This window comes from Rhinolophus hipposideros (genome assembly GCF_964194185.1).
Source record: "Rhinolophus hipposideros genome assembly, chromosome: 8".
NCBI classification, from domain to species: domain Eukaryota; kingdom Metazoa; phylum Chordata; class Mammalia; order Chiroptera; family Rhinolophidae; genus Rhinolophus; species Rhinolophus hipposideros.
Genome location: NC_138054.1, coordinates 83,594,122 through 83,615,740, shown reverse-complemented (window position 1 = coordinate 83,615,740; position 21,619 = coordinate 83,594,122). Strand labels below are relative to the sequence as shown.

Below are 21,619 nucleotides of genomic sequence, written 5' to 3'. Positions count from 1 at the left end.
ATTTATTTTAAATTACAGTGGAACTGAAAACCACGTTGATAAACCTATTCTCATGCATCTGCCTTCCTGGTGAACACAGCCCAACGAGTTTTTGGGTTTTTTTTAAAACAAAGATAATATCTAGTCTGTTTCAACCCTGCTCCGATAGCCCAGCCTGGCTGTTCCTCATTCTCCATAATTCCAGCTTTAGAGATTTGACTCATTCTCTGGAGGCTAGCGGAGGTCATCCTTTCTATATAAAGATGATTCATGCCTAATTAATAATAATAATAATACTGGTGCTAACATTTATGTGCGTGTATGACCGATGCTGTGTGCTCGGCCCTCTGCTACAGCCTTCGTACACGTGGATTGGCTTCATCCTCATGATAAGCCTGCGAGGGCCGTCCTTCACGAGCCCCACTTGGCAGAGGAGAAAACGGGATCAGAGAAGGGAAGGGATTTGCCTGAGGCCCCGCAGAGAATGACTGGGAGTAGAGCTGTGACCCAGCCAGGGTGGTCGGAGGTCAAAGCCTTGGTCCTCACCACTGGATTAGCCGACCTCTCAGCAAACTTGCACCCACCCAAGTGATGCTTCAGGCTGGGAGAGCAGCTAGGAATCCAGGCTGTGGTGAGACACAGTTCTTGAGCTGCACGAGGCTCTCCCGACCTGGGCTGTGTGGGGGAGCTCCGGACAAGCAGACAGCGGTGACTGGGAGCCCCCAGGAGTCCAGAGGAATCTACCCAGCCTGGCTGACACAGGTGCAGGACAGGGAGGGGCTTGGGCGGTTATCAGGGGCCGTGGTTGGTGGGGGAGTGGGAGAGGCCCAGACAAAGAAATAGCAGGGAGGCATTCCAGGGGAAGAGCACAGCAGCGCCAGAGGCCAGGCCGGGCATCCCGAGCTCTGTGGGAAGCCCTTGCCTGGTCCAAACACCATCTCCTGCTATCCCACTGGGACCCATGGAGATGACACCACTGTCAGCTGACCGCTGTCTCTATGCCCACATGTAACCACCCAGAACCAAAAAGAGAGGAAAACTGGCTCTGGCCAGGAAGCTGCCTGGCCGCACTTGAATCCAGGGTTTGACGATGTTGTTCTCTCTAGAGGTAAGCTCAGGCCCCGCACCTGGGCGTATATGTAACCTGAGACCCGCTCTCCACGTGCCCAACAGGAGTGGCGATACCATCAAGGGGCTTTTAGCCTCAGCCGCGAGTCTCTCCAGACCCACACACCCAGCCTCTTGTTCAGCATCTCCCTTTGAAGGTCTCTCAGGTCACCTACACTCAAACCCAACTCACATGGTCCCCTCTCAGCTGCTCCCCACCCTAGAAACTCAGGAACTATCCAGGCACCTCTCCCCCTCACTCCCCATGTCCAATCAGTCACTCTGTCCCATCCCCGATGCTTCCTGAATGGAATCTGAGATAGCTCATTGCTGTCTGCCCGTGCAGCTGCTCCCAGCCTCCAGCATTTCTCCCCTAACACCACTGCGGCAGCTTCCTGGCTGGGTAGTCCACACCCACTCTTGTCTTTCCTCATCCCATTCTTGACTCAGCAGAGCTAAAATGCAGACTAACCCTGTCGTGCCTCCACCCTCGTTCCCGCTGAAGTTTCTTCCGCAACCTCCCCTCTTCTCAGGAGAAAAACCAAACTGGTTAACATGACCCCGGAGGCCTGCATGAGCCGACCCCTGCCTGCCTCACCCTCTGCCTCCTGTACCACTGCCCCTCACTCCCTGAATCTTCCTTCACGTTTTCAATGACCTTTGCTTCTCCACCTTCCCAGGTGGGTCGCACATCTGGTTCCCTCTGCCTGGAACCCTCTCCACCTACTCACCCCCACTGCCCCTGCCCCATCCTGCTCCTCCTTCTGACCTCTCTTTTCATGTCTCTTCCTAGGAAAGCTTTTCCTGACTTTTCAGTGCAGTTGGGTCAGGTCCTCTCACTGTCAACACTAGTAGCACCCTGGATGTCTCCCAGAACTCATCGCACTATGAAGTAAACATGTATTTAGGTGGTTAGTTCTAGCCCTGTCTGCAGCACTAGAAAGTAAGCTCCATGAGGGCAAGGATCGTGCCTGCTTTGTTCACTTGTCCCTCTAGTAACTACCCCACGTGCCATTGAGTGGAACATGGCACTCAACGTAGAATTGGATGGATGGATGGGTGGATGGATGGATGGATGGATGGATGGATGGATGGATGGATGGATGGATGGGTGGGTGGATGGGTGGGTGGGTGGGTGGATGGATGGATGGATGGATGGACGAATGGATGATGGATGGGTGCATGGATGGATGGATGGATGGATGGATGATGGATGGGTAGATGGATGGATGGATGGATGGCTGAATGGATGATGGATGGATGGATGGATGGACAGACAGATGGATGGAAGCACTGAATATTTTTCTGAGGTATCCTCTGTAGAAGCTCCCAGCATAGTCTTGGTACAGAAAAATCACTCAGTGTCTGTTAGGTTAGAAACACAAAGCTCTACCATGCACTAGCGCAAGGATTTCTGCTTGCCTCTCAGCCTCACTTTCTGGAATGCAGAGGCCCTGATGGGAAACCCAAACCCAGAGACAGTCCAGACAGAGGTATGACAGAGGCCAGCTGGGGTCCTTGGCCTGTGCCAGTCACTGGGCCTGGGCTGCAGAGCAGTGGGGGGTAGGAAGCCCTGGAGACCTTGGGCTCTGTCATAGCAGAGTTTTCATCTGTCCCCTCATTCCCAGCATGGTCATGGCCACTGCCAGGGACACAGAAAGTGAGTTCCAAAGCTGAACATTGAGGAATGAATGGAGTCCCTCCTGCCCTTGATGGCATGTTCCCAGTGCCTTCCAGAAACCACAGCTGCCCAGCCTTTCCTGCCCCTTGTTCAGTGACTCACAGGGTCCTATTCCTGCTCAGAACTCCGTATGCACTCATCTTTACATCACTTCCTCCTCTCTGACCTGAAACACTGGTGTGAGCATTCTCCAAATATCTTGTGTGCAAGCCCCTGCCCCTCCATTCCATAAGAAGCTCTCTAATTTAACCCCTGCCCCTAAGTCCCAGCCAGGGTCCCTCCCCAGGATGCCGAGTCCCCCCAGATAAGACATTGATTTGACTTGCCTCTTGTGTTGGTAGTAGAATAACCAGTCTTGCAGTGTGATCTTGGGCATGTTACTGAATCTCTCTGTGCCTCAGTTTCCTCTGCTGTAAAACAGAGATGATAACAGCACATAATATAGTAGTACATAGTAACCACAGAGTTGTTAGGGGGTTGAATGAGCTAATACATGTGAAGTGCTTAGAACAGTGCCCGGCACACACTGTGTGTCATTTATTATTATTCAACCACAGACATGGAACACCAGTATGTGCCCAGCAAAGTTCTAGGTGCTGGGAGTACAGGTGGACAGACTGGCTCATTCAGCTAACCTTCAAGGACAGAGCCCACCCTTTGTTCCACTTTGCAGAACTGGTTCCTCTCTGTGACCTCGGGCAGGTCACATAACCTGGCTGAGCCTCAGATTTCCCATGTGCACAGTGCTCGCCCCTCTAGAGTTCGGCGAGCACTAGAGATGGAGTGGGTAGAATGCTTGGAACCCATGCATTCTCAGTGAATGATGGTTAGTGTTGTCCATGCCAATTTTCTTCAGGACCGACACTCCTGGTCTATTAGCAGGAAAAGAATATTCCATCTTTTTCCTTACTATTATCTCACTCCTCACCACAGTTCTGGGAGGGGGTCATTATATTCCTTGATTTAACAGATCAGGGACATAACACAGAGAGGTTAAGCAAACTGCCCAAGGTCACAGGGCTCGCAGGCAGCAGAGCTGAGATTTGACCCGAAGTCTGTCAGATGTCACCACCGGTGCATTTGACCCCTAAGCCATACCGCTCCCCATCGGAGCCACTGCTTGGCTCTGAGAATCAACAGCACCAGATCCAAGAGACCTGAGAGCCCAGACAAAGCCTCCAACATCCAAAACATTCAAAAAAGTGAATTCTCAGTGTGTGGTCGTGAGTGTTGCCCTCTGTGTGCACCCTGGTGGCTAAATGTTCCTGGCAACTCCTGCTCCTTTGCCTTTCCCCCACCCCGTCTCTGGGCATGAATCCACATCCCTACCCGGCCCTCTCAAAAAACAGCACAGGGGCACCCAGTAACCGGAAGATGCATAAATACCAATACAAATGATGGCGATAAAAATGAAAATGCAAGTGGAGCAGGCGCTGTCCTAAGTGCATTATTAATTATTATTATTATTTTATGTATTACCTCATTTAATCCTCTCAGCAGTTTATAGGAAAGGCTCTATGACTGTCCCAAGTTTTAAGGTGGATAAATGAAAGCAGAGAGGTAGAGCTCTTGTTCGAGGTCATACATCCGGTCCGTGGAGGAGTCGGGATTCCAAACCAGCCTGCAGAGGCCATGCCTTTAGCACCGCCCGCCATCTTCGGCATCCACAGTCTTCATGCAGGTTCTCCTAGTGAGTCTGGAGAATGCACGGGGAATGGTAACCTGTACAGTGAAAGACCTTCCTCAGAGCCAGAGGGCGGGCTTCTTGACTCTCCATGGGTCGTCCCAAACCAGGACAGTGGGCCACACCACCCGCAGCGGTTGGCATGTCCCTGGGCCAGGACAACTGAAATGACAACGCTGTGGGTCTGAGGGAGAGCCCTGGCCCTCTTTATTTTTGACTTTTCCTTTAAAAGCTGAAGATGTGGCCTTTCTATTGGTTATTACCCAGTTATCGCAATCGACTGCCATACGTAGTGGCTGGATTTAAACCAGGAAACGACCTCTCCAGGGTCTGAAGTTGTATCCGTCAGAATTAGTTTGGGCTACGTGCTACAAAATTCCCAAATACATGTGTCTTAAACTAGATGAAAGTTTCTTCTTCTTTCTTCTAAGAGTCCATGTAGCTTCTCCCCAGCTTGTAGGGCGTCCCATGGTGTCAGGACCTCAGGCTCTTCCCTCTTGGTGACCACTATGCATAGCCTCCATTCTCCAGGTCATTCCCAAGTCTAACAAGGCTGCTCTCGCTCCAACCATTAGGTCTGCATGCCAGTCAAGAGGAAAGGAGGGAGGGGAAGGAGAAGGACCCACCCCCTCCCTTGAAGATCCCTGAAGTTTTACCTAACACCACTACTTACCTCCCGTTGGCTAGAATACAGTCACATGGCCACCCCTGCTGCAAGGGTGGCTGGGAAACGTAGTCTTTATTTCAGGCAGCTACCGGGATACGTCCAGCTGTGAAATGAGACTAGCTGTTGAATTGTTTAACTTCCTTGCACAGACCATAGACCCATGAAGAGAAGACCTTGTTTTTGACTTTGTCTCTGAGTTTCTGTTACTTCATTCGTAATTTACGTACTGTTGTTCATCTCACAAAGCTCTAAGTCTCAAGGCGATGACGGACACATAGCAAACGTGTGTGACATTTAATGTCAGTTCAATGATTGTCAGTCTCATACATTCTTCCCCCGATGTCCACCTGGCTCACGCACTTCCCTCCTTCAGTCTTTGCTAAATGTCCCCTCTCCTGACCACCCTTAATTTAAAATGTAAACCCCCACCTCTGCTCCCAGCACGTTCTATCCCTATTTATTTTTCTAAATACACGTGTAAGCACCAACATGCTCTTTTTTAAAGCTTGTTTATTTATGGTCTGTCTCCTTCAACTACAACATCGGCTCCATGAAGACAGTGATTTTTGTCTGTATTCTTCACAGCTGTATCCCTAGCGCCCAGGACAGGCCCTGACGCATAGTAGGTGCTCAATAAAAATACACTGAATGGATGAATGAATGAATGAATATTTCTTGACTATCTTCCACATGCTAGGTGCTGTACTAGGTGTGAGAAACAGCAGGGAACAAGATAGCTTCCAGTTTCCATATCCCTGTGGCATGGAGCCCAAAGCCGAAACACTAAGATAAATACCTATTACCTTGGATGGCATCTCGGTGCCAGCAAGAGCCCAGGCGTTTTAATTCTGTTTTGACAAAGAGGCTGATGGGAGAGGCTGGCTGGCTCCTCGGTCTCCCATCTGCTGGCAGCCCTGGGCGCCGTGGCATGACCTTCCCTGCTCTCAGCTCCACGTAGCTCAGGACAGTAAAACATAATTGGCCTGCCCTACTTTTTAAGAGAATCCAGATTGAAAGATTGGGTTTTTTGGTGGGCTGACCTGTTTAAGATCTTTAAGAGGGAGCTGAGAGTTTCAATTTTCCACTGCCAAAGCAAGGCTGTTTTTAGCTCAGCTTTGATGAAACAGCAGGAATTGGGTTCAGCCGTGGGTCACCCATCAGCTGACCTGGTTGGGAAAGGCCTCCTGCAGCGCTCGAGGCCCAGCTGCAAATTTGTAGGGAAAGTTAAGGTTTGCTTTACTCAGCCAGGGTAATTGGTCCTGCTCTGATGCAGCCTCAGGCCATCCCAAAGGAGACAGCGAGCTCTAGGCCACTCTCAGATGTTTCGTCCTCTTGATGGACTCCTGGAGCCAGACAGACCTGAGTTCTTGCCCCAGCTCTTCCAGGCATTAGCTGTGTGACCTTAGACAAATTGCTTGGCCTCTCTGGGCCCCAGTTTCCTAATCTGTTCAATGAGGCTCATCTTTTTTATCTCACCAGGTGGTTGTAGGTACTCAATGATAGAATGTCAGCTGGCTGCATTGCCCACCTCAGACTTTGAGGATATTTCCCCCAACTCTCTCCCTGCACGAAGCTGGGCTGATTGACAGCCACACAAGAGAGCCAGACCAGCTCAGGCTCCAGCAGACAAGGCTTCTCCGAATTGCAATGCTTTAGCATCCACCTACTTTTTTAAGGGTCAAGAACAACCTCCTTAAGCCTCTTTTCTGATCCTTTTGTTAAACTGTGGTTGAAGGATTGGACCCTGGGTTGCTCTGACCCCATAATAGAGATCCAGGTGATGGATTCTTGCTGAAATTTGCTTCCAAGGAAAATGTGGTCCCTGTAGTTGAAGAAATCTGCTCTTAATCACCAGAAGGCACAGCCAGGCTGTGCACCCAGGTCCCCTCGCCACCTCGGCTGGCAGGAGGCCCAAAGCCAAAACCGTTGCTGACCTCAGAGCACCCACTCATCCAACTTCCCCGTTAGGACTCCCCAGTTTGCACAACTTTGTTTCCATCCTGCCACTAATTGGTGACCTTGCAGAAGCCTGTGCCACTCCCACCTCGAAAGGCAATGAACATGAGGGTTCAGGGCATTCAGAGCCTGACTGCCAGGATGCCAGCCCTACTTCTGACATCCTCTGGCTGAGTGACAAGTTCTCAACCACACCCCATGCCTCAGTGTCTTCATCTGTGAAACTGGGATGATGATACTAATACCTACCTCATGGGGAAACTGAGGCACAGGCACTCAATGAGTTGTGCCAGGTCACTCAACCGTAGCATATTAAAGCTGGGAGTATTGGGTACACAGAAAGCCCCATTATTGTTATTATTACTATCATTACTCTTATTTCAGAGGGCTCATGTGAAGGTTGACAGAGATAAGGGCCTTGCACTGGGTGTGGCATACAGTAGGCACTCAATGAACCACTGATTTGCAGAGATGAACGGGGCACACACTGCCCCCTAGAATCTGTTCATCCAGTGACCTACCTATGACCTTGCACACAGTAGGGGCGCGGCTCTGTTCACTGAACAAGAGCAGGATGGTTACGGGTGCCAGGAAGTATGGGAACCCTGGCACAGCCACCTTCGATGCCTTCTCTCTCTTGCGGAAGGCAGGCTTGGTTCCAAGAGGCTCAGGTCTTCATGATGCCAACTCTCACCCATCCCCAAGTAGAGAGGTAAAGATGGAGAGGCAGAGATGCCTATTATAAAGCAAAGCACCCACAGGGATAGAAAAGAGGCAGCAGACCAAGCCATGTGCCCTCAGCTTTTCTGCCTCGCGTCTAGTTGGCTCTCTACCCAGCTTCCTGGTCTGAGTCCCCTTTGGCCCTGTGCCTAGTTTCTAGTTCCCCACCACCCAGTCTCTTTTTCCACGGAGCACGAGTCTCAGTCCCTGTGCGTGCTGGGCCTGGGATGGCATCCGGTGGAGATGAGGCAGAAGAAATATCCTGAACCCTTGTTCCCTCCCGCCCTTACCCACCTCCCATCCCAGACCCTGAGTTGAGTAGGCTGACCGTGTGGGGCTAAATGGATCAATTAGGATGTGGAAGAGAAAGTGGTTTCCATGGCAGCAGCAAGAGACTGGAAAAGAGAGGCCTGGGGAGGAAGGAGATGGGGAGAAGGGAGGGAGGGGTCACGATGGGAGGGACGGGTTGAGGAGAAAGCCAGAAAGTCGAGGGAATGGGGTCAACAGAGAGCCCATGATGGGATGGGCGTGAGATTGGGGGCCTGAGGCTCAGGGTGGCAGCCAAACAGGGTGGGAAGTGCCAGGATGGATGATGACACAATGCCCCCCGTCTTCCACCAATCAGACATCAGGGAGGCCAAAGCAGCAGGGGCAGGGATCCCAAATCTCATCATCTAGAGTCTTGGTGACTAACATCCTGGGCTTGGGTGATCTATGAACCTCAGGTTAGGCTGGTTTTTTTCCTTTGGGAATTCATCACTGGAAGATAAAATCTGATTTCTAAGAGTTGTTTTCCCACATTGCCCACTGGGAAATCATGGCTGCACCCCTCTGGGCAGGAATGAGGGGGCCTCCACAGTGACCTTGTGTGAGCCTCAGAACAAAAGCCCCCTACAGCCCCCATGCAGAAGCCAAGGTCCAGGGAGGTAAGTGACCTGCCTGAGGTCACACAGTCCTCAGAGGCTGAGCTGGATTTGGATGAGCCCAACAGGAAAGGTCTCTTCTCAGTGAAATGCCAGGACCTAGGAGAATGCCGCTCAGGGGTGGGCTGGGGGAGGCAAGTCCCTTCCCTTGGAAAGGCAATGGCAGGGCAGAATGAGGCTCACCTGTGCCCTGACGTCCGCTGTCGGTGGAATGGGGGGCTGGCCAGAGAGCTGCAGCAGCTGGGTCCTAATTACAATGCCCTATGCTTAGGGTTGGCGTGGCCAATCCACAAAGTCCAGGGTCGGGCAGGCCTGAGATGGGTCCAAGGCTCCCTGGACAGGGGAGGGATAGACTAGGAGCAGAGAACTGGGGGCGGGGCAGGAAAAGTACTGGCAAGTTCTGGAACTTCTGCCCCCCCTTTGCCACCCTTCTCCTTATCCCTCCTTACCAGCTCTGCATTTGAATGGAAGCCACAGATGTTTTGCACCCACTGAGTGGTTTTATGATGGAAACCGGTTTCAGGTTGAAAGGAGGATAAAAATTGTTCTAATGGCTTTTTAAAGGCCATGGAAAAAAAACAGATTTCAGGCAGTTTCTGGAAAGAAAGTGGGAAAACATACAAAAAAGAAGGTAATAAAACTCTTAGTGTTGAGGGAGGAGAGGCTGTGCTCTTAGATAAAGGGGCTTTTCTGGCTGCTCAAGCCCCCTGCCCAGAGCGCCCTCTCCTTCCTTCCATCACCTGGTCCCTGCCCTCTCCCTCCCAACTCGAGACACCCTGTCCACCTCTAATTGGTGCTGCCTAGTGTTCTCAGGTAAGCCTGCCATATTTAGACTGGCTGGACCTTGGCTGTCTCCCCCGCCAGGGGGAATGGCTGGAAGATGGTGAGGGCCCCAGCTGTGGGCTCCAGGCCCATGGGGTGATTCTGGCATGTCCTTTTCCCGCTTGGCTCAGGGACCCAAACTCTCCAGCTTTGTGTTGTGAAAAGAGCACCAGACATTTCTGGCTTGTGGAGACCCAGATTCATTGAGACTTTCGGCTCATAGCAACCACACGGCAATTCAGTAAGCACCTACGATGTGTCCCACCCTGACCCAGGGTGAGGGGCTCTGTGACACCATCACCAGTCCTGCAGTGGGGGCTATCCTTGGCCCATTTCTCAGAGCCCACGCTGTATTACCTGACACAGGTGGCCTGGCCTCTCCTTCCTTGATCTGCTTCTGACTACCATCTGGCCAGGGGCCAGTCACTCCTTTCTCTTTAGTTTTCTCATTTGTTAAATGTAAGGTGACCAATCATCCTGATTTGCCTGGAGCTGAAGGGTCCCTGGGACATGGGACTCAGTGCCAAAATCTGTGCTAAACCAGGGTGGACTGGGAGACTGTATTAAAGAATCACTCCTACCTTCCTCTGAATACATCCTGTGCCCAGAGAATAGGTCCCTAGCTCAGGGGGCAGTCTCCTTCCTCCACCAGCATCTCTGCCTGGTGCAGTCCCCGCAGCTCCACACTCCTCAGGGGAAATGGCTCCGTGTAAAAGGCTTGCTGGAGGAGAAAATCCAGGGATTGGCCAAAAGGAAGCAAGGGACTCATTTCTGGGTTTCAGATTGTCCTGTCCCCGTCCTATTGGGGTTGAATCTTTTCTCTCACCGGCAGCTTCCCCAGGAATGTATGGACGAGGGGTGACTCAGTTCTTATCATTTCAGGTGACTTTCGCCAACCAAATTCACCCCACGCAAAACAAGACCATTTGCCCTTGAACTAAGTCTAGGGTCTGGGTCCCCTTTCTGGGGTGAGCTTGAGAGCATAGACTCACCTATGGGAGGCCAGGAGAGACAGAGAAAGCATCATCTCTTTCAGAAGCTGGGGGATGGGGAGCAGGTGTAGGGCAGGGCCCAGGAGGGCAGGTTCCGCAGTAAGTCAGGGAAGAGTGACAGTGATGGAGGCCACATTCGTGTGTGGCCAGCTTGGTGGCCGCCCTTGATGGTTCGAGGGACTTGTTCAAAGCTGCAAACTCTATTCTCAAATAATTTCCGTTCAACCCTACTCACTAGGGATGTGCTGCTTGTCGAGGCCTTCCAAGCTCTCCGTGCTGGTATTTGGGGTTTGGTGAAGCTAATGGAAAGGGACCACACAGTGTTTCTGCTCAGGAGAGCAAGATTAAACAGGTGGACCGACCCAGGGGGAAAGAGGGCTGAGGACCTGAGATTCAGGATGAGGCCACCTCGGAGCTTGTTAGATACTGTCAGGCCTCACCCCAGACGTACCAGAATCTGTATTTGAACCAGACCCCCAGGGGATTCTTGAGCACATTCATGTTTGAGCAAAACACCCTCTCAGGGTCTCTTATAGAAGATCCCATCCCAAGACACGTCTAGGTCTAGACAAGGCCCTTTCTTGCCTGTCCTCATCTGTTTTCCCTGATTTGCCAGTTGCCACAAATGCTACACACAATACCTAGTCCATTTCCTACTACTGGAGGGTTCAGGCCGCTACTCAGGGCCTGTGAAGGGAAAGTAGGATGAAGGGAGGGCAGCTCGCCAAGCAGGTGCACACCTGGGCCACGGGGCCAACCCAGCTGACCTGAGCTGCCCACCGGCTCCTAGCCAGGCTCTATGAATTGCACAGGCGTGAGAAGGGTGGGCAGGGACAAACATTCCCCAACCCCCTTTTTCAGAGAGCAGCAAACATTTTTCCAAGTGTCTTATTACCGATAGCAAACATTCCAATAGCACCCATGGCTGCCAGAGACTTTATGGCAATTTTTGTAAGCTCTGCTTCTTGGCGCTGCAGAGGTGGGGAGGGCTCTCTGTAAATGTGGCCCCTGCATCAAGGGCCATGACCCTGCACTTGGAGAGTGAGCAGGTGTTTGAGGGAGAGAGAAACAAGGTCCGGGCCCTCAGGGGATGTGTAGCCAATCAGGGAAGTATGGCAGATGCACAAACAGTAAAACTTCATTACTTCCCACTTGAGATCTTTCCAGCAGGGATGAGGGAGAGCAGAGCTGAGCAGACACGAGGCTAATAAGATTGCAGGGAGGTGTGTTTAACCTACTTGCAAGAATGAACTATTTCCTGGCCCCTTAGAAGCTCCGTTTCCATGCAAACAATGGTTATACAAATGAAAAGGCTCTCTAGTCTCTTCATTAAAGCAGGGCCTCAAAGGACCAATAGCTACCTGAATCTCCTCCATTAGCCCAGAATGAAGTACTATCTATATAAATGAAGATGTTTGAATTACAAAATGCTTTCTCAATAGGGTGGATTATAAAAGTTTGGTCCTGACCAGCCTTCTGAGTCCATTGCTTTATTTTGGCAAGAGATGTGAGGCCACACACCCTTCCCTCCATCTCTCCTTTTTCCTTTCTTTTTCCTGGGTCTCAGCCAAATCAGGGAGGCTCTTGCAGTCAGGCTGAATCTGGGTTTGACGCTCCAGGGGATGGACGCCCCGGGAAAGGCAGGTTTCCAGTTGGGAAAGGACAGGCCAGATCTTCACTGTAAGAAGGTCACTCTGGCAACGGGGTGAGGAGGGGACAGACTGGAGGGGCCCAGGCCAGGAAGACGTGACAAGAATGAAGACAAGTTGGAGAGGTTCTGGAAGGAGCCGAGGCAGTGGAGTGGAGGGAAAGAAATGTCCTTGTGTCACCTGCCCCACAACCTCCCCTCACCTGAAAGAAGATTAGAGGAAAAGAGGGTCAGCATTACCCCCACCCCCTGCCCGCTGTCATGCACACTCTTCGCGTAAAGAAATCCCATAGCCCCTCTCAAGCCTTTTGATCCATGTCGCAGCCACAATTCCGACAGGAGTTGTTCATTGGGTCTGAAGCTCACTGAAAATGGAGAGCAGTACTTATGTAGGAAGAGAGTGGGTGGGGGAGAGAGTGAGGGGTAATGTGACGCGAGACACTTCTAAAGGAAGGCAGCCCGAGCAGTGTGTGCAAAGACAAAAACTCATAAAAAGCCGAGGGGCCCTCGTAGAATCACTTTAGAAACAGCTGGACAGTGGCTTATAATGTTAAACACACACCCAGCCACTCCTCAGTGTTTCCCCGAGAGAAATGATAGCATGTGTCCCTACGAAGACACGTGCACAGGTGCTCGTAGTACCTTTGTTTGTAATCCCCCAAACTGAGCATGACCCAAAGGTCTAGCCACAGGTGAATGGAAAGACAAAAGTGGGTACATGTAGGCAATGGGATACTACTCGGCCATAAAGAGGACAGAACTATTGATAGAAGCAGCAACGTGAATGAACTGCATAATAATAATTGACAAGTGAAGGAAACCAAATAAAATACAGTACATGCTCTGCGATTCCATTTACGTGACATCCTAGGAAACATAATCAACAGTAACAGAAAGGAGGGCAGTGCTTGCCTGGCTTTGGGAGGTGGGAGGGGTTACAAAAGGACACAAGGAAACTTCTGGGGCGTGATGGGTTCATTATCTTGACAATAGCGATGTTTTCAATGGTGTGTACATAGGTCAAAATCTGACAAATGTACAAACTTTATGCACAGTTTATTGTTTGTCAATGATACCTCAATAAAGCCATAAACAATCATTTTTAAGGCAAGCCTCCCAGGACACATATAATGTAGGGGCAAATTAACACACTGCACTATCACTAAGACATGGCAGAAGGAGGTTGGTGTTTGTTATGATGACCTTGATCCTGGGCCAACTTCATTAATGTCCAGCCAGCTTTTTCTAAGAAGCAGGGAGGCCTATATGCAGACCCGATGGAACAAGCGCCTTTAAGTGTTGCCGTTTAAAAGCGTTCGTCTGTCTTCTTCACTGCTATGTACTCAGCACTGCAGACAGTGCCTGGTATATGGTAGGGACTCAATCGTTTGTTTTAAAGTTTTCATTAATTAACGGTGTAGGTAAAAAAAAAAAATTTAATAAAAAGTAAAATAAAATAAATAAATAATTAAAAACACACACACATTAACGGTGTAGGGGTTAGACCCTGACAAGCCTAACAGCAGGCTCTGTTCTAAGTGTGTTTACATCTGTTCGTCAGTTGAGGCTTCAGTTCTCGGCACAAGTCACCCCACTGGGTTATCTAATTCCCCAACAGTACAGGGAAGTAACTCAAAGACCCATCCCTGTGTCCTTCCAGCCCACCCTCCGCGCCCAAGCCCACCATCTCAACTCTCTGTGAATCTAGGACTCTTCCCAGTGGAAAGACAAAGCCAGGAAAGGAAAGATGATCAGAGGCTGGGACGTTGCGTCAGGTGTGGGGAACGTGAACTTGCTCAGCAAACTCCCGTCATCAGAATCAAGGGACCCGCCAGAAGCCGGAAGAGGAAATGTGGGAACCTAAAAGACCACCTTGTTTCTCCCAGCAGGGAGGAAGCAGATGGTTCTCATTACCTGGAGACGCGGCAAGGCTCAGAACAGAAATATGCTCAAGGGCAGTGGAGGCAGATTCCGGAACCAGAGAGCTCAGATCGATTTGCTGGCAAAGGCAGACGAGGAGCAGTGATGGGGGAGGGAGAGGGGATCCAAAGACAATTTGTGGGTTCTGGCATCCACCGGGCTTGGTTTCGAATCCAGGTACCCACCTACTTACTCTGTGACCTCAGTCATGTTACCTCTTCTCTGGGTGCCTCAGTTTCCTCACCTCTACTACAGGGGTAATAATACTATTACTATTGTTACGTAATGCATATTAGAGCATGTTTTATGAGTAGAGCATTATAGCAGTGTCAAGGATCCAGTGAGAAAGGATAAAATGCTTAGCACAATGCCTCTCATTGTAAATCTCTATAAATATCAGCACTCCCCTCCCAAAGACTGTAATTCCACAAGGCAGGTATTATAACACCCATTCATCAGATGGAGAAAATGAAGCTCAGAGAAGCCACAGGACCTTGTCCGACCTCACACAGCTAGACAGGCACAGAGCCCACGGTGCCTAACTTAGCCTAACCTGGCTTAGGCTGCTTCCATTGCCCCCATTCACACAGTGGATATTCCATGAGCACCTACCATGTGGCCAGGGTCACCTTCAAGGAGCTCATGTGCTTCCCCAGGAGAGAAGACAAATAAGTAACAATGTAGCATGATATGGACAGGTAGAGGTGGGCCCAGACAGATGCAGCCCCGGGGAGGCTAAGTGTGTCTTAAGAGGAAGTGTGTCTGCACAGGGGGCAGGTAGTCAGGGCATCCTGCCTGGCAGAGGCAGCATCTGAATGCAGAGCCTGTGGACCAATATGTATCTAGTGATTTTAGTCCACTGGATTCTCATGCCACACCAGCTCTGAGCTAAGCCCTTGAATTATCCCATGTAATCTTCTCAAATGTCTGATGAGATTGCATACTGGTTTGGAAAGATGGCTAGAGGCTTGCCGTGTGCACAAGAAAGGAAGAATGATCCAAGCAGAGGTAACAGCCTGGGCAAAGGCATGGAGGCAGGAGCCAAATCCTGGGCATCTCGGTATCTAGCCCCTCCAATTCCCCAAGGCTCAGCACGGGGTGTGACTCACAGTAGGTCTAAATAGTTGTGCTGAAGGTTAGACAGTCCACAGTCCTGGTCCCAGGCCTGGCAGGAGACCCAATGACCAGCCCTTGCATGGCCTCACCTAAGCCACAGGGACCATGGGGACAGCCAGTGGGGCCCCCACTATCTCTCTGCCCCAGTTTTTCAACAACACAATTACTCGGCCTTGAGAGCTGCTGTCGGTGTTGGTAAACTCCAGCCACTAAACTGCATTACACTGATCTTGCCAGAAGCCTCTGCAGTTATTAATAGTTTATTGATTGCAACCAATTGCTGATGAGAGTAGGTCTCCTCACCCCAGCCCCCTCGGGGCTCTGTTATCTGCAAAGGCCTTCTATTCAGCATGCAGATCAATGCCACTCAAGTCTGGGAAGAGGGGTTCTCTGGGCCGCTTAATCTACTTTAGAAGGATAACACTGCAGGCAGAAGCTCAGATGAGGCACGACAAGGCAGACTGGCCCAGTCAAAACTGTGACCTGGAAGCCGCTGGATCTGCAGATGAGAACTAGAATCTTCCTGGGGGGGGTGGGGGGGGAGATGCACCTGGTTTCCAGCACAGAGAGAGACAGGCTTCTCCATGTTCACACCACAGCCACCACCCCTTCATTTAATAAATATTGATTACTTACCATGATGGCAAGCACTGTGCAAGGCCTGGGCTATGCTGGTAAACCAGATAGATGCAGAGACCCTCCCTTCATGGTGCTTACTGTGCATCGTCAGGGGAGGAGAACATGCACAACATGTGTCACAACATACGTGATTCCCTTACAAGTTAGACAAACACTACTAAGGACCAGTATGAGGAGACCGGCTGTATCAGTTAGCTATTGCTGCATAATAAGCTGTTCCAAATCCAAATGGTTTAAAGCAATAACCACGTCTTATTGCTCATGAGTCCAGGAGGTAGCTAGCCTGAATGTGGCTTCTGAATGTGGCATTGGCTGGAATGACTGAGCCCTCTCTCCACGTGCTGTCATCCTCCATCAGAGGCAGGGAGAAAGCGAGGTGGGGGTAGGGGTGTTCTTTTGAGACTTAGGCTTAGAATTTGCAGACCATCATTTCCGCCACTACTGTTGGTCAAAGCAAGTCACAAGGCCAAGAATGGGGAAATAGACTCTACCCCTAGGCATGGAGGAACAGTCATGGCACGTGGCAGGGGGCATAGATACAGGGAGGCTGTTCATTGGCCCATCAGTGCGATCAAGCTACCAACCCACCTAGTCCGGGTGCTCACTAAGAAAGTGCCCATTCCTTTGTAACTTGAAAGAGGTAACCAGCCAAATAAAATTCAATATTCCCAGGAAAAGAGACTATTGCCAGAAATACAGTGCTGAATCCGAAAAGGAATTTAGCTAAATGTACCTGTGAGGGGTGCTGGATGGGATCCTGAACAGAAAAAGGACATCAGTGGGAAAACTGGTGACATACAGATAAAGTCTGGAGTTGAGCTAATAGTGACGTATCAGTGTTGGTCTCAGTCTGACGACTGTATCGTGGTCATGTAAGATATTAAGAATGGGGGACACTGGGTGAGGATGTATAGGAATTCTCTATTCTCTGCAACTTCTCCGTAAATCGAAAATGATTCCAAAATAAAAAGCTTATTTCAGAGAAAGGAACCTGGCACACGAGAAGAATGGGAAAACTGCCCTTTAGCTGGAAGAAGGGGAAGGTTGGAATATGGCTGGAGATGTGGCAGGAACCAACGGGGCTGGGCATTGTGGGCCGAGATAAGGATTCTGGTCTTTATCTGAAGAGTAGAGACAAGCCTTGGAAGGGCTTTAGATAGGGTGTACCAGTAATGCCATTTACATTTAAAGAAATCCAGGTTCCCCTTGAGACTGGATCAGGAGAGAGAGGAGAAGGGGCAGAAAACCAGTGAACTGTCTGCCTCCATGTTCCAGGTGAGAAAAGGTGGTGGCTGAGAAGATGGCGGGAAGTGGAGGGTTCAGGATATATTTAGGAGGCGGTCACTGACTGTATGTGGGGAGTAGAGAAATCAGGGGTAGGACTTGGACCGATGGTGGGGGCAGGACTATTTGCAGAGCGAGGAAAACCAGTAGAAGGAACATCTGAAGCCGTAGAAATCGTCCTACATGAAAAGCTGCCTTCTTCAGAAACCACCAATCCAGGTGTCCCCTGAGCTGTCTTCTTTACCACCTGTGTTGTGTCACTACACGTGTCACCTAAACATATTGCTTATGTTACTGTCACCTGAGTGTGTCATCAGTGTAGCAATTACCTAAATGTGTCACCTGTGTCGCCTATCACATAAGCACATCTGCGCATCTCACCTATGTGGCGGCCACCCGAACATTTCCACCTACGTGTCAACCGTGTCATTATTATCTTATTGCATCACCTGGGTAGCTGCCAGCTACCCATGTTCCCTGAGCCTGTTTCTTTACAAAGCTGTCTCCTGAGCATGTCACCTGCACACCTGTCTCCTACACTAGTCACTTCAACAGGTAACCTCTCTACCTGACACCTGTGAGTGTCACCTAAACATGTCGCTCAGGGTGACTATCACTCAGCAGCAGTGCCCAGCAGAGAGACTATATTTTCAGTCCAACTGAGTTCCAGAGAAAATAGTTCCTGGAGGGAGATGCTTCCCTGCTGTTCCCACTGTCACTGTGCTCTTCTGAGAGAGGCACATCTTCCCCACACAGTTTCCCTGATGAAAAGCTCCCGTTCCTGAAGTCTTTCCTGACAGTCAGTAGACCAGATGTCAACCTCTGTGCATTCTATGTAAATGAAGGTATTTGTTTATGCTAATGTGTGCTGAGCGCTGAGAGGGAAGGGGGGAAGCTTAGAGGGGCTGGCTCCACCGAAGGAGACACTGGGCAATGGAAAGAGAGGCTGAGGGCCCTGGTGTGGCAGTGGTGAGGGGGAGAATGGTGGGGGACAGTGAGTCATAAGGAAATGGGAGCTGGAAGACAAAGATGGGGGGACAGCGAACATGAAAGAAGAAAGGCGTAAATCTGAGGTTAGATTGCTCAGCAGAAACAGATGGAAGAGAGAGGCTTCGCTGAGCAAATGTGTCTGGGGGGGATGGGAATAAAGAATTGGGCTGAAGGGTTCTCCTTCGGAAGGCAGCAGGGTTGGGACCCACACCCAGAGCCTGTGCTCTTAGTCACCACCCCCTCCTGCCCCACAGGATCCCTCTGATAGGAGTGTTGGGCCCGTTTGATGGGTAGGGCACCCCACTTGGCATTTACTAGGGGTTCCGTAAGTCGGAGCTTCACCCCCGTTTTCTGCCACAGCATGAGAACTTCTAACCCAAACACAGTGACCCCACTTCCTCAGAGTTGTGGCCAGAATAGGTTCCCCTTTGGCTGCACGATTAGGTCCAGAGAAGGTTGGAACTTGCTGGAGGACACACAGATTTCCCTGAACCAGCAGCAACTTGGCGTTTGTTCCTCCAGATCAAGGCTCTTCCCATTCAGCATGCCCAGCGCCCATTCACCAGGCATGCCCTCAATAGGTGATGGTGCCTCGTCCACTTCATGCCACTTTCATGCCCACAGATGTCTCACAGTGACACCCTCATCGATCCTGCCTGCAGTCCTGGGAAGTAGCAGCCCCATATTTTAGATCCGAAAATGGGGGCTCAGAGAGAGAGATGGCATGACTTGCACAAGGTCCCATAACGTACCAACAGCAGGGGCAGAATTGGAACTTGACGCTCTCTGACACCACGTGAGGGCTCTTCAATACAGGAGCGAGGAAAGAGCTACCCTGTAGGCACTTTTCCATAGGGAGAGACAACAACATACCAACTCATTTTTAGCATGGTCTGACTCTATAGACCCCTCAGAAGGATCTAGAACATGCATCGTCAAACGCCAGCCCGTGGGCCCAATCCAGCCTATTTTTTTAACAGCTTGTGAACTAAGAATGTTTTTCACATTAAAAAAAAAATGATTGTTAAGAAATGAAAACAGAAGAAGATTTCATGGCACAAGAAAATATATGAAATTCAAAGTTCAATAGTTATAATACAATTTTCCTGGAACACAGCCACACTGGTTTGCTTTCGCCTTGTCTGTGGCTGCTTTTGCTCTACAAGGACAGAGCTGAGTCGTTGTGACAGAGACTGTGAAAGCAACAAAGCATAAAATATTTACTCTCTGGCCTTTTAGAGGAAACGTCCAGCAGAAGGTTTGAGGGGGCTCTCCCATCCTCATGGGTCACCTCCTCTGAGAGGACCTCCTGATTACCGCAGGTAGAACCAGCTGCTCCCGCTCTGTGCTCGGATAAGCTCCTCTTCTCCCACGTGATTTGGAGCGATGATCAGCTTCCCTGCTTCCTTGTCCACTGGGACGGGGGCTCCTTGGACACAAGAATTTTACTGTGTTCCTTCTCAAGTCCCCAGGGCTGGGCATAAAGTGACAGCAGGGCAGCATTCAAATCCCCATCCTGACTCTTATTAGCCATATGAAGGGGGGAGGGCAATTACACTCCCTCTAGAGCCTCAGTTTCCATGTTTATGAAATGGGAATAGTGGTCCCTATGTGGAGGGCAGCCTTCTGAAGTGTCGAGCACAGGACCTGGCATACAGTCGGTATTCCATAAATGTGGCCCCTCATCCCGGCACCACGCACGGCCCTGTGGACGATCCAGGAGTGTTAGCTGAGCGAAGGCTGAGCAGTGGGCTTTGGGGGTGGTTTCCTGGAGTGCCGCGCCTTCCAGCCCCATATCACATGCCCTCACGCTGCTCCTCTGCCTCCCCCAGGCTGCCTGAGGTCCGCGTTTCCGACAACGGTCCCTACGAGTGCCACGTGGGCATCTATGACCGCGCCACGCGAGAGAAGGTGGTCCTGGCCTCAGGCAACATCTTCCTCAACGTGATGGGTGAGTGCATGGCTCCGGCCCCAGCATCACAGTGAGGAGCTGTGCGTGCGCACGTGTGTGTACATGCGTGCACACATGCACAGAGGGGCTGTCCTGGGAACCACCTGCCGAAGTGCCTGTGGCACTGGCAGAGGACCCCGTCTTTCCCACCTTTGCCCTCCAGGGGTGGGGAGGCCGGCCATGTCGAGGTGTGACAAGTGTGGACTTGACACCTGAGGATTTCCTCTCAGGACCCCCTTCTCCTACCTGCACTGAGACTGACCCCATGAAGACAGGGCTGCACCTCATCCTTGAGTCCTCATGGACCAGGCACTCTGGAGGGGCTCCGACACATCGATTGGAACGAAGGAGGAGCTGAAGGAGTAGAGAGACCTTCCCACGGGCAGCAGGCTGTCACAGTCTTTGGACCTCAGTTTCCCCTTCTGTAAGATGGGGGTGGGGTGAATAGTGGATTATTCATGGACCACCTAGTTCCAGGCTCTGTGACCCGGTGAGGACATAGGGAGGGAGGTGTCCTGTGTGGGAGCAGCTGTGTGGACACCTTGCCCAGGCTGAAACCAGCGACACATTCATAGAAACCAGGAGGGAAAGTGCAGTGGGGGTGGGTGGGTACTCCACGGGAGGAGGGGGGACCCTCCAGGAGCCTCCCTGCAGAGGGCCTGAGACAACATCTCAGCGGTGACGCTCACCTGCCACAGAGGCAATTATTCTAACCCGGCTACATGGTCCCTCCCTGGACCTCTCAAGACCTTGTTTGAGACAGTGAGCTTCAAGTGATGAGTTAGAAAGCGAGCTGGGCTGGATGTCAAGACTCCTGGGTTCTGACCCTGTGCCCGTGCCTCCATTTTTACATCTGCAAAATGGGACAATAATGCTTATGTTTGTCTCTGGCTGCCTGTGCCCCTACCCCAGCCTTAGTTTCTCCATTTGCAAAAACAAGGGCCTTGCTTCCAGTGGCCTCCAAAGCCGCTTCAATGCCGACGTTCTTGTCAGGCACACTCGTGGATTCTGCTGCCAGAATTCTAAGGGACTTGGCCTCAACTCCAGGCTCCAGTGCTCTCTGATTTTCTTATCAAATGTTATTTATCAGGGAAACAAAGCTTGTGTACTGGGCAATCAATGAAAGCATAAAGGCCCAGTTGAAAGCCGCTCTTTCTGGGGAAATTGAAAACCTCCAAAGGCCAGACCTCCAAAGGGACATTGATTCCTATAGCAGAAGCATCCGGTATATGGCATGTGTTGGCTTCCTCGGGGATGGGCCATGGGTGAGGTGGCAGTACCAGGAAACCCTCCCCTCTTGCCGTGGCCCGCTCACCGATCGGCTCCTATAAAACATGGACAAGGAACATGCTCAGTGCCGGCGCTGAGCCAAGTTCGTTGGCAGCATCAAGGGGCTTCCAGCCCGAGGAGGGATATGTACACAATCACTTGTTCATCAGATGTCTATTGAGCACCTACTATGTGCCAGGTAATGGACACATACCTTCCACAGGACGTCCTCTTTGTCCTTGGGGAGTTTGCGTCCAGTGCACGAGACAAG

The 21,619-nt window shown here is 50.9% G+C and overlaps 1 protein-coding gene across 2 annotated transcripts in view; it reads left to right on the top strand.

Annotated features, from left to right (window-relative positions):
* IGSF21 (immunoglobin superfamily member 21) overlaps positions 1-21,619 on the top strand; it is a 238,229-nt gene that overhangs the window by 182,811 nt on the left and 33,799 nt on the right. For both annotated transcript variants that reach the window (XM_081057819.1, XM_081057820.1), the window contains exon 4: positions 19,961-20,079. In XM_081057819.1, the coding sequence (XP_080913945.1) occupies positions 19,961-20,079 (119 nt within the window). The remainder of the gene's footprint in view (positions 1-19,960; positions 20,080-21,619) is intronic.